At 36.1% G+C, this 20,959-nt stretch overlaps 1 protein-coding gene across 3 annotated transcripts; it reads right to left on the bottom strand.

Annotated features, from left to right (window-relative positions):
• Positions 1 to 209: 209 nt before the first annotated feature.
• Positions 210 to 5,654, bottom strand: LOC110618485 (synaptotagmin-3). Of its 3 annotated transcripts, XM_021761623.2 has the most exons (12): positions 5,286 to 5,654; positions 4,171 to 4,269; positions 3,994 to 4,044; positions 3,791 to 3,914; positions 2,920 to 3,038; positions 2,707 to 2,808; positions 2,523 to 2,597; positions 2,319 to 2,395; positions 1,488 to 1,737; positions 878 to 1,231; positions 673 to 801; positions 210 to 580 (listed from the first exon to the last, which is right to left on the bottom strand). In XM_021761623.2, exons 1-12 carry the CDS (start codon positions 5,394 to 5,396, stop codon positions 452 to 454), a joined length of 1,620 nt encoding a protein of 539 aa, XP_021617315.1. In that variant the 5' UTR covers positions 5,397 to 5,654; the 3' UTR covers positions 210 to 451. The 3 variants fall into 3 exon arrangements, with proteins under 3 accessions (XP_021617315.1, XP_043814571.1, XP_043814572.1); XM_043958636.1 differs by lacking the exons at positions 4,171 to 4,269; positions 5,286 to 5,654 and having other exon boundaries at positions 2,512 to 2,597; XM_043958637.1 differs by lacking the exons at positions 2,920 to 3,038; positions 3,791 to 3,914; positions 3,994 to 4,044; positions 4,171 to 4,269; positions 5,286 to 5,654 and having other exon boundaries at positions 2,512 to 2,597; positions 2,707 to 2,877.
• Positions 5,655 to 20,959: the final 15,305 nt, after the last annotated feature.

Here is a 20,959-nt window from a genome sequence, read left to right as displayed (position 1 = left end):
ACATTCAATAAAATTTAAAATATAATTAGCAACATAAATCATAAAAAAAATTTAATTCTTTGATAAATTATAAATAATAGGATTAATTTGTATTAATTATATGAATTTTATAAATTTAACTATTAAATAGAGTATAATTTTAATTCAGTTATTTAATGGATTAATCTTAATTACTATAAGGAAATAATTATATATTTAACATGAAATGATTTATATAAAAATTAAATAATTAATTAATTTAAAAAAATATAGGTATCCGATAATAATTCACCCAAATATTTTTGCACAAACAGCCCCAATTAGTACCCTAATTGGGTATAATCACAACGTCAGTAAATCATTTAAAAGAAAAAACAAAAAAAGAAAAAAAAAAAAAAAACAGCAGCAGTGTTGTATAGATTCTCTCTTTTTCCTGGTGCTGTAGTAAAATTCTGTTTGCTTTTGTATGTTCTCAAACTGTATCCCACCGAATCTCGACATGTATGATTCCATTCTTCGAATCAATTAGATGGTATTTCTCATTGATTCGTCCATTATGCACTACATCATCAAGATTAACTTCCACATGCCCCAATGATTCCTGCATTGAGGCACAGGATGATCAAAATACAGTTTTTTAAAAAATGATTACATGTGTATATCAGATGAGAAATATGATCCTGTTTGCTGTACCTTTGATTTGAAACTAAAGCGTGTCCTCTTGCTCATAACATCAATTCGGATCTTCTCATGTAAAGGAGCTTGATCAAGTGTAAATTGGAATTCCTCATTCCAACGTGGGTCTCGAGTTTTTCTCATCATCTGAAAACAAAAATGAGTTTTTCTCATCATAGCTAAAGATGAAAAAGAGAGAGAGAGAGAGAGAGAGCTTCTTCACCTTTGTTGTCTTCTTTTCTCCTCTGAAAAGGACTGAAGCATATGGATTATTGTGATGCACTCCTTCTACATCCTGAGCTCCTTGAACAATAACTGAAAGTAAACCTGCTCCACTCAACTTCTCCTCTTCAGAAGACTTTTCACTTCCACCATCCAAAGCTTCATTGAATTTAGTACTATCTTCTTTGAAAGGCACAAAAGTTAGCTCCACCACGATTTGCCCTCTTCGCTTCTTGTCTTGAGAATTGTTAATCTTTGTGTGCTTAAGCAAATCAAGAGTAAATTCTTTTGGCTCATGGTTTGTCAGAACTTTTAAAGGAATTAGCTGCATTCCTAATCTGTCATGTCCACCAACCTGCGAAACAAAATTAAGATGTTTAAACTCTCACTCCCTGTTTGGAATTAAGAATTTCACACAATTATCTTATTTGAAATGGAAGAATTCAATTCATTTTAACTTTAAAGATTATTGCATGATTTTGCAAGAATCCATTCGAATTATTTTCTTGCAAAATGAATCATGCCAAAGGAAGGTTACTACAATCTAAATGCAGATGTTAAAAAGTGAGAAAAATGAAAAGTCAATTAAAATTTAGATTTCTAAGCCAAACCTTATCCCAATCAAATACTTGTAGTTGAAGAACTTGAGACTGAGGATCCTTGACAATAAGCTTGAAGTTCTCATTCCACACAGGATTTAAATTATTCTTCTTGATTGTGGTTTTCTTTGCTGGTAGCTTATCTCCAGTTAAGCTGAGTTTGACATATGGATCAGATGTTCCCAATAAATCAGCCTTTAAGAGTTTCATTGCTCTCACAACCTTCACATGCAGTATCCCCACAGGCTTCTTTACAGCCACACTACAAGGGAAAATAAAACAAGATCACACAATGAAATTGCATCAAATCTTTCCATATAAGTGCAGTGGAAAGGTTTTGACATGAAATTCATAAGGCCTTCACCTAGTCTTACCGATTAGTTCTTTGAAATCTTGAAAATGGACTCATTTCACAAAGGGAATGATTTCATTTGGCATGAGATACAACAAATACAACTCATTTATAATCCCAAGTGCATAAACCCACTACTTGAAATCAAGAATTTCGCAAAAATTCAATTCAATTAATTTCTCTTCTAATAATTCTCTTGTTTGGAATAAAAGACTTAAAAAATTTTCATTTTGGAAGAAGTTGAAAACCTGCATGATTATGAAAGAATCCATTTGAATTTTTTCATGCAAAATGAATCGTGCTAAAGAAAATGAAAATGATTTCATCTTTGATGAGAGGTGTATGTTTCACTCCTAATATTTGTATATTGGTTCATGCTGAAGTCATCATCTGCTTGAACAGAAATTTTCTGATGGCTTCAGTTTTCGCAGCCTAAATCCTAATCACAATTGATAAATCATATCATGATTCATCATCTAATTTATGCTTACGTTGATGCATCAAGAACAGGTATATCAAGAGATTGGGGCCACAGATAAAGGCTTGCTACTTGTTTTCTGATCATCTCCTGCAAGTGTTTAGGATAGTTAGCAAATAGTTTAAACCTTAATGTAAAGTAATTAGTTATTATCCATTTTCAGACAATATAAACATAGCCTGATCCTACCCATATATAAGTATTACCAGAGCAGCACCTGAACAAATCTGTAAAGGCCAGGTATGGACATCACATCCCCTCCCATAATTTTTAGTCCGAAATCTACATGTGGCTGTAAATGAGTGAGAAATCACCATATACAAAACTTTTAGTCATTTGCTTTTAATTAAACAATCAAAAGAAAACCTTTTTAATTGACAAAAAAAAAAGATACTGCTTACCCTCTCCATCAACGACACGATGATGTTTGCGAAACATGGAAAGGTAGGAACTAGAGGTTTCAAGGCTACCCTTGGTGCTGCAAATATTTGCAAATCAACTAACTGCAGAAAAGCATTATCAATCTTTTGGAGGATATGCATCTTCTTAGTAGGAACTAACAAGACTATTCTTTTTCTTTCATAAAAAGATTTTGCCTTTTAGGCTCTTCTGACCTGTACTTTGATTTGTAAAGACATTATTTTCAACCCCAAGATTATATTGGGATTACCAGCCCACCTAATTGCTGGTTCCATCACCAAATCCTTCTCATTAGTCTCATAGACTTTGACACCTGAAAAGTTTCAAAGAAAAACAATATAGAAACATTATAAGGGTCAATGCCTTATGTATCTTGCCTGCAAATTTTTGCTAAACTACTGCTATGATTTTGGAAATTCAATTGTATATTCAAAACTTGGATGTCTAATTAATGGTGGTTATATGTGTGTTAATGAACTAAAATGACTGCTTCAACTGGCACACAAGACCACTTTCAATTGGAAAAGCACGCTTTTTTTTAAGGAAAAGTTGCTATTTAGTCCCTATGATATAGGAAAACTCACTAGTTATTCCTTTAATTTTAAAAAATATATTAAAACGTCCTTAAGATTTTAAAAAGTCTATTAATTTAGTCTTTCTATTAATTTTAACCGTTAAATATTATAGAAAAGTTTAAAATGACATCAATATGAAAAAACTAATTAGTAGACATTTTTACAAAACTAAGAGACCAACTAATGAATTTTTTCATATCATACCACAGAAATTTAATAAAACACTTACATCACATAGATTTAGTAAAACACTTAACGATTAAAATTAATGGAATGACTAATTAATAAATTTTTTAAAATCTTAGAGATATTTTAATAAAATTTTCAAAATCGAAGCAACCAACTAATGAGTTTCTCCATACCACAAAAACTAAATAGTAAATTTTCTTTTTTTAAATATATCTGCAAACCCAAGAAAAATAATAATCAAAGCTTTTCAATTGTTCAAATTATTCAATGATCAATATTAACAAAACCACAAAGTACTAACCATGGATGGTAGGAGGAAGAGTTCCAAGAGTTAAATTCTCAAACTCAATTTCTTCTATCTTATACTTCCCAATGTACTCTGCAAACATAGATTTGGTTGTGCTTTTTATTGCAGCACAAATTGCCTGTGGATCATGATGATTAATGAATGCAACGTTTAACTATTCATCATCAAAAGCAAGGCTATTCAAGAGATCAAATCACCTTATCAAGGTAAGGCCACATATCCAAGATAAACTTGTTTAACCAGTCCACCTGAAAATTCAGGCAAGCATAATCAGCAGAAAGAACAAATATATACAGTAAAGGAACTGCAGCAAGCACTTAAGAACCTAAAGATATTTTAATAGGCAATATACAAGCTAAATATACTATGCTTACCCGTTCGTAATCAGGGCACTTCACCCATAATGGAATCTCAGGCAGTATATCTTGCAAGGTGTCTGAGTCCAGTTCCTGAAGCGGTCTAACCTCTACATCCTATATTAGATAGTCCATGCTCAAAAATCAAAATCCAAAAGGCCAAGCAGAGAATATTAGATAATTTCAACTGAGTCATCATTGTAACTTCAACCTCCTTTCTTTTGAATATGCACACAGTTTAAGTAAATAATGAAAGGTTTGCATTTCCCTCAGATGATGAAGCAAAAACATCAATAAAGAATGACTTTGGCATAATGAAATTTAATCCAATTATCATAGTATTCAATTGTTCCATTTCCGTCATGAAGAGGAATACTTTTTGAAAAGCTAAGTGCCTGTTTGGTATTGTGGTTTGAGGGACAAATTTGCTTTTCATGGAAAAAATCATATTTGGAAAAAAAATATTTTGTTACTTCAGCGTTCGTATGATTAAAAATTATCAAATTTAATTTAAGACCATTTTTTTGACACCATAAAACACTAAATCTGTCACTTCATGTTGTTAAAAATAAAAGACATAACCTTATTGCTCCATCATTAAGAGAAGGAAAAAAACACTAAAAACATACTAAAGCTCTAAGATGGTGTGAAAAAACACAGAAAAAATGAGAAGGGGTGAAGAGGTTGGGGGGACCAGCATACATCAAATGCAAGAACAAAAGCTAATCTTAATAATTAAGTTCCTTAAAGCAGGCCCACAATGTAAGTAAACAGTCACCTTCATCTTAATCATAGAATTAACAAGTTGAACCACCACACTTCACAAAGCAAACATCACAATCTATAACTTATCAATAATAATACCAATAATAAGAAAGAATCATAATCAAGTGAGAATAATGGAATATAATGCCAAAGAAGCAGTGCATTTCAATTAAATCCAGAAGGAGAAGGGGAAATTTACATTATCTCAGCTAACCCTCAAATCAAATTAAAAAACATAGTAAAAAAACCCAATCTCTACTCTGTTTGGCAATATCAAAATCATCAAAGAAAATCAAATTACTGGATTCCACAGAAAAATGGGGAGAAGAAATCATCAAAGGACAAGATTAAGTTAAAAACTTGATTACCTTAACATCTTTAGGCTCAGAATAAACGAAGAGGAAGAACCCAACTAGAAGTCCAAGAGGAAATGCAAATACAAAACCAATAAATCCCAACAAAGTGCTCAAGAATCCCATTTTCTTGCCGAGAAAATCAAAAGCATGGGCATGTATTTAAATGAGAAAATCTTTACAAATGGGTGAGTTTTCAAGAGGGAAAAGGGAAGAAAAAAGAGAAGGGAAGGCGAGAAAATCAAATATTTTTTCTGGGAAACGTATCGAAACAGACCAACTAAGAGCAGCAGAGAAGGAGGAGACCACCACAAGAAACCGCCAAAACAGAAACCACAAAGTAGTAATTTTAACTAGACAAGCTCCATATTTGAAATCAAAATCAAGAACAAACTACGTGGACCAATAAGGTAAATACTTATTCCAACGTCACAATCAATCTTTCAGAAAATTATAAAAGAATTCACAAGCTTTGAATTTTCTGAAATTATTCTCTCTCCCTCTTTTTATATTAAAATTTTAAACAATTTTCTCATTTTTTTTGTGATCCCATTTGTAACTGTAATAAATCTGACTATTTTATTAGAAAATTTAATTTTTTTATCCCAAATATTTCAGACCCTAATTCGAATTCAAATCCATATCTCTGATAATGATAATTTATGAAACTTGTTTTTATTTTGTCAAACTTTGAACTTTGATGAAAAGTTTTTCTTAGAACAGGTGAGAGAACTATTATTGCAAGAAAATTATGAAATTAAGAAGTTAAGAAAATCTTAGACGGCCAGATATATAGGGTTGCCATTTAAAAAGAAAAAAAAAAAAGAAGAATTCTAGAAATTTTCTGCTAAAACGTATATGGATGACGGAAATAACTCTAAATTTATTTAGAAGTCCGATAAGTTTATTTTAATTTTTTAAATTAATAGATCCATAATTTTAGGTTTAAAATTAAATCTACCTGTTCATCATCATTCTCTTGTGTAGATCAATTAAAAAAATTAATTTTTTTAATTTAAAAAAAAAATCAATTTTCCTGTCGTATTATGTATAATAAAAAAAAAATTGAAAGTGTAGCATATATTGTCGTGTGTGGCGACAAGAGAAAAAGTTGAAAGGTTGTAATAAGAATCAGATAATATACCTAGGAAATCAAGGCCAGCTTTTAGGTTGGGAAGATAGGATTCTGGCACACTTGGACGTGGCTTTGCAGTTGGCCAGCTCTTCTTTACAATTTATTTTTCTAGAAATTTATTAATTTATTATTATTTTTTATTTGTATTTATTATGTGTTGATTTTTTAATAGCCATTAAATAAAAAATTAATATTTTATGCAAATATACTTATGGACAAATAAATGCTTATAGCATTTTAAACGGTCAAAATAAGAAAAATTCCATCCCACCTCCCTCTTCTTTTTTTTTTTTCAAAATAACCCCTTCTTTCTTTTGTTCACTTTTTAATTTAAATAGGTGTCATTAATTATTAAATTAAATATCTATATAAATTTTAAAAAATACAATAAATATTTTTATTAAATTTATTATTTTTATCATTCTACTTATTTTAAATTTAATTTAAGTTTATTAAAAAATAAAATATTTTAAATATTTACTTTATTCATAAAATAGAATTCTCGAATTAAAAACTTTCACATTTATTTTACGGTAATATTTTAATATTCAAAAAGCTTAATCGAGAACGAAAATGTTATTTTACTTTTATTCATTTTCTTTTTGTTTGTCAATGTCGTCTAACGGTTTTTCTGTTACAGTATCACATATTTCTCTTATTCAAATTCATACATACAGATATATTAGAATTTTTTTTACTCTAAACGGTAATTTAATTTTTTCCGACACGCATATGAATACGGGTGTTAGAGTTCTTTCCACACTAACGTTATTTTCTTAGACCAATCTTATTCAGAGTAGAAAAAACCCAATAGTCATCACTTGAATTTATATTTATTTTTTTAATTTGATTTATTCCTTTTATTTCTTTTTCTCTATGGAGTTTTTTAATGTGCAGATGATTTCCTTGTATGGTTTTTTTCTTCATAGTATTTCCATATATATTCTATAAATAAAAAAATCTATTGGTTTTAAAGTACTGTTAATTATTTTTACCAAATTAACATGATCTCTCAAAAAAATCTATACTGAATACTTTTATTTAAAAAATATCGATAATCGATAAATTTCTTTTTATATAATTGATTTGATTAAAAATTAGAATTTAAACTTTTTGATTCGATAAATAATTTTAGTACCAATGAGCAAATAAAACCAATAAAGTTTGTATACTTGACTGAAATGACAAAAAATAAAGTTTTATTTAAATATAATAAAAAAAGTATATTTAACGTTAAAAAATTGATATTTTCTCCTTTAAAAAACAAAAAAAAAAAGAATTTACTTAAATATCGTAGAATTCATTTTTAAAATATTAGAACTATTCATCTACTTAAAAAAATAAATTTAAAAGCTAAAACTATTTTAAAAAAGATACTCAAATTAAACTCTTTAGAAAATGATTTTAAATGGAATTCTACTAAAATTTTGTTATTTAAATATGCTTTTATTAACAGCAGAATCATCTTTTATCTTTGACCAAATTTTTTTATAAATAAATATAAATAATTTTAATAACATTATTATTGATAAGAAAAATCATTTAGAAGAGTGAGAATGAAAACTTCAGCTAAACTTTTTAAGTTTAAATATATATTAATTTATATATTAAGACATTAAAATAATAAATTTAATAACAAAACTCCAACTAGTTTTAGTTGGCATTTTTCTTCTCTTCAAAGGCATAATGCGCGTGTTCACATTGGAATTCAATATAAAATATGTTTTTTTTTTAAAAAAAAAATGCGAGGAATATCATTAATTCAAAACGATCAAAGAAACTATATGAGAAGGTGGGACATTGACCTGACTCAAAATGAACCGATATTGCTAGAATATAAGCGATATCATTCGCAGACCTGTAAATAAAATCACATCTTGCTTTTTCATAACTGGATAGAAGCAATTTACAATATTGAACCAAAAGACCAAAAGATGATAAATCATTTAACAAAACATTGTTAATGGATACAATAAGAACCTGAGCATCACATTCGAAAAGAACTCGATCCCATCCCCACTCTTTAATCCAGCTCAACGCCTCTTGAAAAACCATTGCCTCAGCACACTTAACCTCCATTTGACTGCAAAAACAGTCTATTTTAGCCGCAATAAATTTACCATTAGCATTTCGGACTACACAATCGAAACCTAATTTAAACAAAATGATTAATAAAAATTTATAATTTAGTCCCATAATTTAATAAACCTACACTTTAATCCTATATTTTTAAAATCAAGCTATTTGATCCTTATAATTCTAAAAAACTGATAAATTAGTCTTTGTATAAAAAGGTTCTTTTATTCCATTTACAATTTACCATCATAATTTCATAAAATTTAACAATTTAGTTAAAAAATTATTATTTAGTCCTTAGAATATAGAAAAATTTATTAGTAAGTTTTTTAATTTTGAAAATTAAAATCACATGAAAATCAAAGCTATGAAATGTTAATTTCCACTAATTGGGTGATGAAAAATTAAATTTAATTATATAAATAAAAAAAACGAAATAATTAACAATCAAACCTTCGTCAACTCGTACAAGTAAATCAAAAGGCTGCTTTTGAAGGAATTTTTTTTTTTTCTCTTATTGCTGTGACGAAGACAAGCTAGTGGGAGGGAAAAGTGGGATATAGTTGTCTGATAAAATATTATTTTCTTTTTTCAAAAATTTAAAATATTCTTTCTTTAAAATATTATTTTTTTCAAATAAATTAAAATATTCTTTCTTTTTTGTTTTTATAAATAAAATATATTAGCGTTCACACCTGCACGTGACTTGTGAGATGGCAAGATCCTTGAGAACATGTATTGCTGAAGATTCTTGTTGATGTCCCTGCTGCTCGCCGGTAATTTAAGTTGCACACTTCTCTTGACTTCAATTCATCGACGGATTTTTTTTAAAAAAAAATTAAGAGATATATAATTAAACTGATAAGGAAGAAAATACCAAAGTTCATTTGAATAAATCTATTAATATCGATAGTAATTCTAGAAAAATCTCACAATTTTTCAGCAAGTAATGCTTTCTAAAAATTCCACGTATAACAGCACCGTTTTAAGAAATTACCTTAATCATATCTCACAATTTGATTGATAGTAAAACTCACAATTTTTTTATTTAATTTTATGATTTTATTTTAATTTTGATATAAATATTTAATATTATTTTAAAATTTAATTTTACACCGATTGTTGAACAAAAATTAAAAAAAAAAGAAAAGAGACTCAATCAAAAGATTTTTGAATTGAAATATTATAATTTTGACCAAATCTATGGTGCAAAGCGAATTTAATCATATCAGGATAGAAATAAAATAGGACCTATTAAATTTTATCTTTGTGTCTATATAAAGACTCTTAAAATTAATTTTTTTCTCTCTTTTTTTTTCTCTCTTGCTGCTGTCCCCAACTTTTCTTTTTTCTTTTTCTTTTAGTTTTCTTCTTCTTATCCTTAGTTATTAGGAATTTGATTATGGCCTTTAGAAACTAAACAGTTATTTTCTGTTGACAGTTAAATTAAATTGAAATTTTATTAAATTGTGAAATTATACACTTTAATTTTCTCACTTTTATTTTTATTTTCTATTAATTTCTGATTTCAAAAAATACCACCTACATTATTATTTTCTCTTTATTTATTTTTATATTTTTATTAATTTCTAATTTCGTAAAATACCACCTACATTATTATTTTCTCTTTATTTATTTTTATATTTTTATTAATTTTTGATTTCGAGAAATATCACTTCTATTGTTGTTTTTTTTTAATTCAAAAGATCTATTGAAAATAATAGTTAATTAATTTAATTAAATTTATAATTATTTAATTAGATTAATAACAATTAATTAATTTAATTAAATTCATAATTATTTAATTAGATTAATAATAGTAACGATTAACATATTAGTTTATATTAAGAAATTGATAAATTTAATTTAAATAAATTGCGTATTTTTATTGATTTTGAATTCTTCCTTCTTAATGTTTGACTAATTAAATCTGGATTCCTAGTTAACTAATTAATTCAAGCGCGAAGCGGATGAAAAATAGATGGAATTCGCGTGTTTAACTACTATAACCAAATAATATAAAATATTTTTATCAACTACAAAATACCTCAATTTAATTATTTTTGGTTGAAAATTTCAATTAATTAATTATTTTTTAATTTTTAATTACATTATTTCTTTTAAATTTATTTTTATTGATTTGCTCAAAATAAAACTAATTTCATTTAAAAAATTCTCTTTTCTATTTTTTTCATTAGACCATTCTTCTATTCCAATTAATTATTTAAATTAAACAGAATTAAAATTTTTATAGAATCCATACTTATTTATTTTATTTATAAGTTTTTATGGACCATCAATAAAAAAAATGAAATAAACTTTAAATCGATAGATTTGACGCCGTGATTATTTCTCCATAATCCTTATTAGAGTCTATGCCTACCCTCCTCATTAAACTTTAAAAAATCCCGAGACGGAGGAGACCAGAAAACAGATGGCAAATTTACTAAGGATGTCTTGTTTATGTCAAAAGGAGAAGAAGATTCGACAAAGTTCTTTTGAGCATGTATTGTCAAAGATATTAGATCATCAAAAGATTTTCTTCTTTGATTAAAAGTACACTCATCCCTATCTTTCCAAATAAATCAAAGAAGGAAACCAAACGGTTGCATCAATTCTGGTCCATTATTGCTTTGAGAGAGGAAGTCATAGATGTTATTCCATTATCATGCATGGTAGAGCCACTCAAACGATATGAACTGAGACAGAGAGGTGAATGAATCCAATTATCAATGGCTTGTTGACAAGAGAATAAGATAGATCCATATATTCTCTTTCCCCATAAAAACTACACCCTAGAAAAAAAAAAATCCAAGACAATGGTCCAAGCCCAAATAACAAAGACACTAAAATCCTAGCTGAGTGTGCTGCACACAGGAACGCCAGTGGCTGAAATCAAGGAGGAACAACGGTTTGACAATAGCAAATTTGTGGCCAATGAGGAGGTTTAGCTTTGGGCTGGTGAGCCTTTGAAGAGTGTGGACTTCATCTGCATATGTTTAGTTGTGTTAATGTTGGGCTCCATGAAGTCTTTATAGTTAGGCTTAATTTGAATTGTGATGGGAAATAGGCAATCGATTGGTGGTGAAAACACTTGTATCAAAGGCATGTATGCAAAATTTTAATGGAACTTGAGCAAGGTGAAGTAATGCATAGCCAGTTGTGCAATTCCATTATCTCAAAATTAGGAGAATAGTAATTGCTATTCGCTGCCCCAATTGTTTAAAGATTCTTAATGGAAAAACTAGTAGTTCGAAATTTAATACTCATCAAATTTTCGTTTGGGAGAATAAATTCGACTACACTTATTAAAATAATAAAAAAAATTATAAAAAAATAATCATTAATAAATTTACTTGGTGAATTTTTATATCAAATTTTTATCGAATATAATTTTTAATAATTTACGAATAGTTGAATTTATTTATAAATATAATAAATTTTAAATTAAAATTAATAAGTTTAAAATCAAATAATTTTAGTTAAATAAGTATATATATAAATCCGTTTGTAAATCTGTAAAGAATGAGATTTTAAGTCTTGATAATCTGAATAGCAGCATGTTTTAAAAGTATAATTAAATTATATATTGATGATCTGAGATCCAGTAGAATGGGGTTTTACAAGGGTTTTTGTATTCAAGAATAAAGCTCATCCTATCTCTCTAAAGGGGCATCCCTTTTATCCTTTCTTTCTGCTTGCTGGTGACGTATAACGGCTCTCCCCTGATTGGGCCACGCGTCTCTGCCATACAGATATGGGCGTACGAGGGTATCAGGCGCCTGCTCCATGCGTAACGACCTTGATTCTTCCCCGTGCGTACGCTCGAGCGGATCTGCCAGGCGGTATGACGAGTCTCGTTCTGGATCCTGGGCTGGGCCGAGAGCTGGGCTGGACGCGGAACCCAGGAGGAGAAGGAATCCGTGGGGAGGTTATACGGGCTGAGCCGATCTCGATTAGGAAGAATCTGGTGGAGTCCGGCCTCAGGGGTCTGATGATCTGGGCTTGTTTTGAGAGGGCGTGCGGGCCTTCCTTTCATGGGCCGTGGCCGTAATCTTGGCCCAGGATTGGGGGTAAGGGAATCCAGCGGTCATCAATTGCCCCTTCACCTTCTTGGCAGTTATTGCTCTGACTGCCGAGGGGGTGAATATCGAGAACCATTATGACCGCGTCTGTTCGCGTACAAATGCCTTTATAACTCCCTTTCATCTTTTTGTCATTCCGCATTTCTTGAATCCTATCTGCCTCTTTCCCTTTCTGGCCTTTCCTTACCTTTCAGATACTCTGCTCTTCTTTACTTCCCTGTCATTGTCGCCTGAACATGCTTCTCTTTCCTTTTCCGTGAATATCTTTTAAAGCTCCTGACATCGTGGGCTTAGAGTCTAGAGTTACTTTGCGCCAAGACTTCGGATTTTGAGTATATATCAGTGTCGACTCCTCTTCACTTCTAGGTCCTTTGTCGGAGAAAAGGGGTCTTTCCTTCCAGCGAGATTCTCCTGTTTTTTCTGCAAAGGATCTATTTGATGCCTTCTTCAAACGGATTGAGGTGAGCCTGGGGCTTCATTGCTTTGTTGCCCCAGGGGTTTGCTTTAACCTTGCTTTCACTACCTTGACAAAAGATTGACTTGTCTCTGTTTGGAACTTTTTACAGTACCTGAGATGAAGATGGGTCAGTCCAAACCTCTTGAAAACTTGATATTACCTCGAGAGAGTCTGAAGGTCGCTTCTGAGGTCCTTCTAGTAGGGCGGTTGATGGGTGGAGTCATTTGGCAGGTCGTTGAAACTGTTTTACCCAAATCATCTGGCTGGCCTCCTCCTCTGGTTGTTGTTCGAGCTCCAAAGAGGCTATGGGCTATTGGAGGGTCTGCTTTGACTCTACCTTCCTTCGAAAAGGAAACTTCCCCGATGTCCATGTTGCCTGCTTTTGATATAAATGGAAGTGGCGAAAATGATCAATTTATTGTCCCCTTTGGTGTGAAGTACCAGTATTATAAGAGGCTGAAATCTGTTGTACTCAGTCAAGCTTCCGTCGATGCCTTCGAATATATGCTCTGTGATCTTCCTGAAGCCGTAACTCGAAGACTTATGTTTTTCATGCGTGACATACGAACAGCATATAATATCTGAGCTTGTTCGAATGTACCGTGCATCACATTTGGGCAACCGAATGTTTGTCCATAGGGGAACAGTGAGAAATGCTTATGGGAATCAACTTGTTCAGTTCTCCTATAATAACGAAGCAGGGTTCGGCCGACCTACTGAGCTCGTTTCCCGTATTCAAGAGTTCCTCTGTATCGAAAACTAGGATAATGATAGGTGATAGTGATGTAAACGTAGACGATGTATCTGGTCATGTAAATCCTCTAAGGATAGCTTTTTGTTCTGTAATGTGGGTATTTGTAACGCGCTGTAATGAAACTTTCATTTTTTCGTTCATATCCGAACTGTTCTTTATTATGCATGAGATGTTGAGACTCTTTTCTTCGTGGTTTTCTCTGAGAAGTCTACGATATTGTTTTTTCCTTCTTACTTTTTAATTGATCCGACCTGGAATCCATTTAGCCTGTCCGAGTTTTTAGTTTACTCTTTCCGAGCTGTGCCGACTGACCTGCGAGCTTGCTTTTGGTTTACTTTGTCCAAGTGAGACTAATCCGACCTCCGAGCTCTGCTTTTAACCAAAGGGTTGAGCTTCTGATCCATAACTCACTTTTCTGTTTTCGAGCTGGACTATCCGGCCTGTGAGCTCTGTCTGTGTTCAATGATCCGAGCTCTAAGTTTCCTTAGCTTTCGATTTTACTTTTTCCGAGCTGAACTGACCGACCTATGAGCTTTGCTTTTAATCAATGGGTTAAGCTTCTGACCCATAACTTTGTAAGATTACGAGGTGTCTTCATCGCTTCGTTCTGGGCTCCTGGCCTTTGCTTAATGATGATCCTTCTTAGGTGATAGGCCGGTCTGACCTTTATTATGCTTCCCCCTGTTTGTCTCCTTGGGTCTTTCTGTGACTCTCTTTTTCCTTAGTTTTTACTGCCTGAGTGGTGATGATGTGCATTTTGCGTGTCAGGTCGTCCTGAGTGAGAGATTCAATTGGAGCTCGGTCTCAAGGTTTCGACAATTTGGGTTTATCTTATGCAGATAGCGTGTGGGCCTTCGGCTGATGGGCTTTTGTCATGGGCCTGGCCCTTTGTAGGGGTGGAGAAGCCCAGCGGTCATCTCCTTGCCCCTTTACCTTCTCGCCGGTTATTATCTAACCGTTGAGAGGGTAAACTTCGAGAGCAATTAATGATCACGCTGCTCCAAGACAAAACTGCTCAGAACAACGTTTCATCTCATTATTGCCTTTCACTTCGAATTCTCCCTATCTCCTGAAGAAACTCGCTCTCTTCTGCTCTCTGTTTTTCTGCAACTTCTTCTGTTTCTTCAATCTTATTGTGCTTTCAGGTACGCTTCTTTGCTCTTCCATGGAGAGTCCAAGGCTCCCGGATGTCGCTAATCTTAGGTCGCATATCACTTCTTCTACCATAAATAAACATATTTCTTGGAGGTATCTAGATACTCCACTGTATCTTATTCGAGCGCCTTTCCAAAATGAGAGGATAGTTCTTCCAAACCCTCCCCCCTGGTTTGATGGATCCCTAGAGGGGGGCGTTGTATAATCTTTTTTCTCAAACAGAGGGATTTCGGTCTACCTTTTCCTTTTACTCCTTTTTTTATAGAGGTTTTCCGATACTTCGGAGTAACCCCTCGGATGTTATCCCCAAATTCCATTCTGTTCATGAGTTGTTTCGAATCCATCTGTCGAAGCTGGGGTTTTACACCCACGGCCTGTCTGTTCGTCACTTTCTTCCGTCTCGTTAGGGCGGTTCAGAATTTCTATTATTTTTCCCCCCGTAGTGGGTTGTCTCTTTTCACGGGCTACAAGGATTCCATAAAGGGATGGGTTGAGAATTTCCTTGTGGCGGAGCTGAAATTAGAATCCGCCTTATCATGGGGAGTGGATCTAAGTTGGGAGGATGTTCCTCCGGGTTGCAATGACCTACCCCGGTTGAGCCTTATTGAGCAGGTGGGATTGCTTCGACTGACTTCTGTTGAAAAGAAGTATGACGTCGAGAAGTGTATGTTCGTGTCTAATCTTAGGGATATCCGGGACACGGGTATAGTGCCTCGTCCAATGACTCTATTTCTTCGTTGTAAATGATATTATAAAATGCGCTAATTCTTTATAGTTTTGTGTTTTTGCAGCTTCTGTCGTTGAAATGGAAGAGATCAGGCATCCGAAGAATTTAGTCCTGTCTCGGGATAATATGCATGCAATTTTTGATGCCCTTCGGGCTGGGCATTCTGTGCCTGAGGTCACTGCAGAGGTGGCTCGAGTTGCTTCTGCCAAGAAAGTTAGCCGACCTCCTACCCAGGCCTCCTCTCGAGATCCTAAACTGAGCTCTCGAGGCTCTAAGTCATCTCGGCCCTCTAGTCGCGGCAAGTCGGCCTTGACTATTAAGCCTACTGAAGAATCTAAGTCTGCTCAAGGTTCTTCAGAGGGTGTGAGGGAAGTTTCTCTAGCCATTGTGGAGCAGACCGGGGTCGTTGAACAGGCACAGTTGGGTCTTGCTCGTTCTTCTGAAGAGGTGTCAGGGGGAAAACTTAAGTCCCCCATTACCGAGGATGAGGAGGCCCCTGGGAAGGGACAAGAGATCGTCCTTGTGGAGGATGACGTCTTGGAGGCGCCTGCCAAGGATGCCCCTGCCCCTGTGGGGGTCAGGTCTGAGTTTGGGGACCCCGTAGGGAAAACCGGAGACAAGCGTCCAGCGCCTAATGGAACATCTGCCCCTCCTCGTGCCCAGAAGAAACCCCGGGCATCCAAAGGATCTTCTCCTGCCCTTCCTCCTATTGGGAAAGGAAAAGATGTTCTAGTTGTACCTCCCTTGTCTTCTACTGGCGACGACACTCTGAACGTAGCAGATATCACCTCTCAATCTCCGGCCACTGCCGTCGCCGAATTTCTTAGAGAACGGATGTTTGGCGGAACTACAGAGGCCTCGGATCCACGCCTGCTCGCCCTTACTGGTTTTTTAGCCAGTTCTACCAAGGAGCAAGCGTCCTTCCGATCCCGATCTCGTGAAGAGCTCGGGAATACAATCAGGGAGATGCTTCTGATGGTAAATTATTTTTCTCTCTCTTTTGGTCTTCTTTATTTCTTTCTTTTGACGGTTGTTCTCCCCTACTAGGTGACGGGTCTTTTTATGGAGGTGGACGCTCGCGACCACTCCCTCCGGGAGTCTGTGGATCGCCGGATTGAAGAGGCGCGCCTGGAGGAGAATATATCTGCCACCAGTGACGCTAGGGGCAATCTTCTAGCTGCCCGGGAACATTCCCAGTCCCTCCAGGTGGAGTTGCAGTCTGCGTTGGAGGCCCTTAAAAGAGCTGAAGGCAGAGCGACTGAGGCAGCAGAGCACACCAAATCCCTGGAAGCAGAGTTGTCTCGTACTCGCAGGGTTCTCCAGGAGTCTGATGAGAGGACAGCTGAGGTGAAAGTTCGTTGTGTGGAAGTTTTAAAGCAGCTGTCCTCTATGACAGCGGCTCTTCAGGAAAGAGATGAGGCTGTGAGTCAGAGGAATGAAGTCCAGTGCCAATATGAGGCCTTAAAGGCTGATTCTGAAGGACTTCAAGTTCGCCTGAATGAGATGAATGCTCAAAAGGAGAAGGCCTTAGCTCGGGTGAAAGTCCTTGAGCAGGAGCTGAGCACGAGCTCTGAACGTATCAGAGTCCTGGCTTCATCAGCGGAGGAGTCCCAACTTCGCCATCAACAGCTTAACCATGAAGTCAGGACTTTGGAACGTAAATGTTCAGCCCTGCTAAAGGTGGTGAAATATGCTGAAGGCAAGGTCCTGCTAGAACGTGAGAGGTGTCTAGCAGAATATCAGGAGTCGGAGGAGCTGAAAAGAAAGATTGAGCAGGCCTGTGAAGCTCACCTTCAGGACTACAAGGATTCTCCTGAGTTGAAGGCTTTTATAGCTGAGGCCTGTGAAACACGTCTTGACGAATATCTAGCCTCTGCAGACATGAAAGCTACTATTCTTCGGAAAGCTTTCCGCATGTATGTAACTGGTTACAATCGCGGTATAAGAGAGGCTAGGCATGCTCCTGATACTCCTCTGGCAAAGCTTCGTATGGCGGAAGTGGACTCTGATGGTGAGCCAGTGTTGTATGGAGAAGATGATTTTCCTATGCCTAGAGGGGACTGTCGTATTGGTGGCCCGTCAGTTGTATCTTCCGAAGAAGAATCTGAGCGGATGGGGAGGACATGGGAGCCCTTGAGTCTGAAGGAGGCGACCCCAAATCTGAAGGGGAGGACCTCAATCCAGGGTTGGGGATTGCTCCTGTTGTGGATACTGGGACATCTGACCCAAAGGATGCCGAGCTTCCTCCAGATACAGTTGTAAATAAACATAATGTAGGCGAGGATGTTCTTACAAATGTAAGTCCTTTAAGGACTATCTTTCCTACGACCTCGTCCGAAAAGTAGATTGTAACAGCCCAGTACGCTTAATGAAATTTTAACTGCTTTTTACTTGAACTATTTTTCGCTTTATAATTTATCTCTCCTTCTCGTAACTGTAATGCTTACACTGTATATTCTTATTCATAAGCTTTTCTGAACTAGATTGAGCTCATTTTTTAGCTAACTGTTCTGAACTTATGAGAAGTCAGATCAAATACCTTCTAACGGTGATTAGTAAGGCTGCCTTTTTACTTTTAGTTCTGACTTGTCAGGAAATGGAGCTGAGGTCCTTTCTTCCCAAATTGCTCCCTTTACCCCTTCAACCTTTCATTATATGGGTGATGAAGGGGTAAATCCTTAAACTCTGTATATGCTTGTATGGGCTTACTTTTTCTTTTCTTCTTGGTTATGAGCACGGTCCTCCGTCTTCATTTGCCTTCCTCTATGTGTTCGAGCGTTTTTATATGGCGAATCTATCCGAGCTGAGAATTCGGCTCTTTACTCTTTACTTGAGTTTTTATACTTATGGCCCGTGGTGTTTCTCGTACCCCTGGATATTTTCCGGGCTATTTGCTGTCTCAACCTCTTTCTAGGCTATATGAGCCAGCTTAGCGGCAGCGACCATTTCTCAATTTTAGTGCCTCTTGGTTATAGTGTTCCGAACTCCTTCGGGAGGTCGAAATTTGGCCTTTCTTTGGTAGCCTTTGGACTCATCTTTCTTGTGAGGTCGGAATTGTATTTTTATGAATTGTCTCGGCACATGATAGGGGGAATTTTTGCTTAAAGATGGTCTTAAGGCCTTCTTCAGCTGTTTTTTACTTTGTTTTCCCGGGAGTTCTTAGGGGATCCCGGTCTTCTTTGTGTTTCCGGGACGACCTCGGGGCCTCGCCGGTTGTTTTTGCTCCAGGAGATCTTACGGGATCCTGGTCATTTTTGTTCCGGGGTGACCTCGGGGCCCCGCCGGTTGTTTTTTGTTCCAGGAGATCTTACGGGATCCTGTACATTTTTGTATTTCCGGGATGACCTCGGGGCCTCGCCGGCTGTTTTTTGTTTTGTTTTCCCGGGAGTTCTTAGGGGATCCCGGTCTTCTTTGTATTTCCGGGACGACCTCGGGGCCTCGCCGGCTGTTTTTTATTTTGTTTTTCCGGGAGTTCTTAGGGGATCCCGGTCTTCTTTGTATTTCCGGGACGACCTCGGGGCCTCGCCGGTTGTTTGTGCTTCAGGAGATCTTACGGGATCCTGGTCATTTTTGTTCCGGGGTGACCTCGGGGCCCCGCCCGCTGTTTTTTGTTCCAGGAGATCTTACGGGATCCTGTACATTTTTGTAGTTCCGGGATGACCTCGGGGCCTCGCCGGTTGTTTGTTCTTCAGGAGATCTTACGGGATCCTGGTCATTTTTGTTCCGGGGTGACCTCGGGGCCCCGTCGACTGTTTTTTGTTCCAGGAGATCTTACGGGATCCTGGTCATTTTTGTATTTCCGGGATGACCTCGGGGCCTCGCCGGTTGTTTTTTGCTCTCAATTTGGTTTGTGGTGTCAGGAAATCTAGGGGATCCTGTACACCTACCTTTCTTCTTCATGGAGGAATATTATTCATGAAAATGAGGATAATCTCATTGTGTAAATAACTTGTTTCTTCCATATTTATCAGAATACAATGTTTCTCTTTACAACTATATCAAGGGAAATACCTCTTGAGGTGTTGAATATTCCAAGCGTGGGGCTCCTGGTTCCCTTGCATATCTTCAATCCGATATACTCCTGGCCGGACTACTTTTGTTACCTTGAACGGGCCCTCCCAAGTCGGTGCTAGCTTACCAGCTGCCGCCCTTTTTCCTGTGGCTTCCAGGTTTCTTAAGGCCATGTCTCCCACTTTCAAGCTTCTTTCTCTGACCTTTTGGTTGTAGTATCGTGCTGCCCGTTGTTGATAGGCGGCAGTTCGGATTTGAGCTTCTTCCCTGATTTCCTCAAGGGCATCTAGGTTGCTTCTTAGCTTGTCGTCGTTAGTGCTCTCACTGGAAAATTGGACTCGATGAGTAGGAATCTGCAACTCGACTGGGACTACGGCCTCTGTACCATAGGCAAGTGCGAAGGGCGTTTCTTTAGTGGGTACTCTAGGGGTGGTTCGGAGTGCCCACAGGATGCTGTTGAGTTCTTCTGCCCAATTTGTCTTTGCCCCATCTAGTCGCTTTTTTAATCCTTGTAGGATGGCTCTGTTGGTGACCTCTGTTTGGCCGTTAGTTTGAGGATGAGCCACAGAGGAGAATTTATGCCAGATACCCATGTTCGTTGTGAAAGCTCTGAAGGTGCTGCAATCAAACTGTCTGCCATTATCTGAAATAAGCACTCTGGGTACACCAAATCTGCAGATGATATGTCCCCACACAAAATCTATCATCTTTCGAGCTGTGATTGTGGCTATTGCTTCCGCCTCTGGCCACTTCGAGAAGTACTCTACAGCCACCACTACAAATTTCCTTTGCCCCGTAGTTTTGGGGAAAGGTCCCAGGATGTCAATTCCCCATTGCGAGAAAGGCCATGGACTGGATATGTTGGCTTGAGGAGTGGCTGGAGTTTTGATGGCATTAGCAAATCTCTGGCATACGTCGCATCTTCGGACGAACTCTTCTGCTTCTTTTTTAACAGTGGGCCAATAATACCCTTGCCTGAATACTTTATTAGCTAATGTCCCTCCTCCCTCGTGGGCTCCACATATGCCTCTATATATTTCTTCCATCGCCTTCATAGCCTCTTCCGGGCTCACGCATCGGAGCCACGGACTGGACTTTCCTCTTCTGTACAAGGTCCCCCTTATTGCTTGATAGTTAGCGGCATGAGCTGCTATCTTTTTGGCTTCATCTTTATCCTCGGGGAGTTTACCTTTCTCCAGATATTCTAAGTAAGGGGTCATCCAAGTCGGGCTCTGTTCTACCTGCAATGTTGTGTTAGTTTTATTAAAAGCAGGTATATGGACATGTTG

This window comes from Manihot esculenta, chromosome 7, assembly GCF_001659605.2.
Source record: "Manihot esculenta cultivar AM560-2 chromosome 7, M.esculenta_v8, whole genome shotgun sequence".
Classification (NCBI taxonomy): Eukaryota; Viridiplantae; Streptophyta; class Magnoliopsida; order Malpighiales; family Euphorbiaceae; genus Manihot; species Manihot esculenta.
The sequence above is the reverse complement of the archived record's forward strand: the minus strand, read 5'-3'. Positions and strand labels throughout refer to the sequence as shown.

Excerpts from the sequence above, each read along its gene's own strand:
- LOC110618485 (XM_021761623.2), bottom strand. The coding sequence starts at position 5,396 with ATGGGATTCTTGAGCACTTTGTTGGGATTTATTGGTTTTGTATTTGCA. Across the intron at positions 3,039-3,790 it reads TCTTCCTCCTACCATCCATG|GTGTCAAAGTCTATGAGACT; the intron begins GTTAGTACTTTG and ends GAAACTTTTCAG. Across the intron at positions 1,232-1,487 it reads AAGTATTTGATTGGGATAAG|GTTGGTGGACATGACAGATT; the intron begins GTTTGGCTTAGA and ends TTTGTTTCGCAG.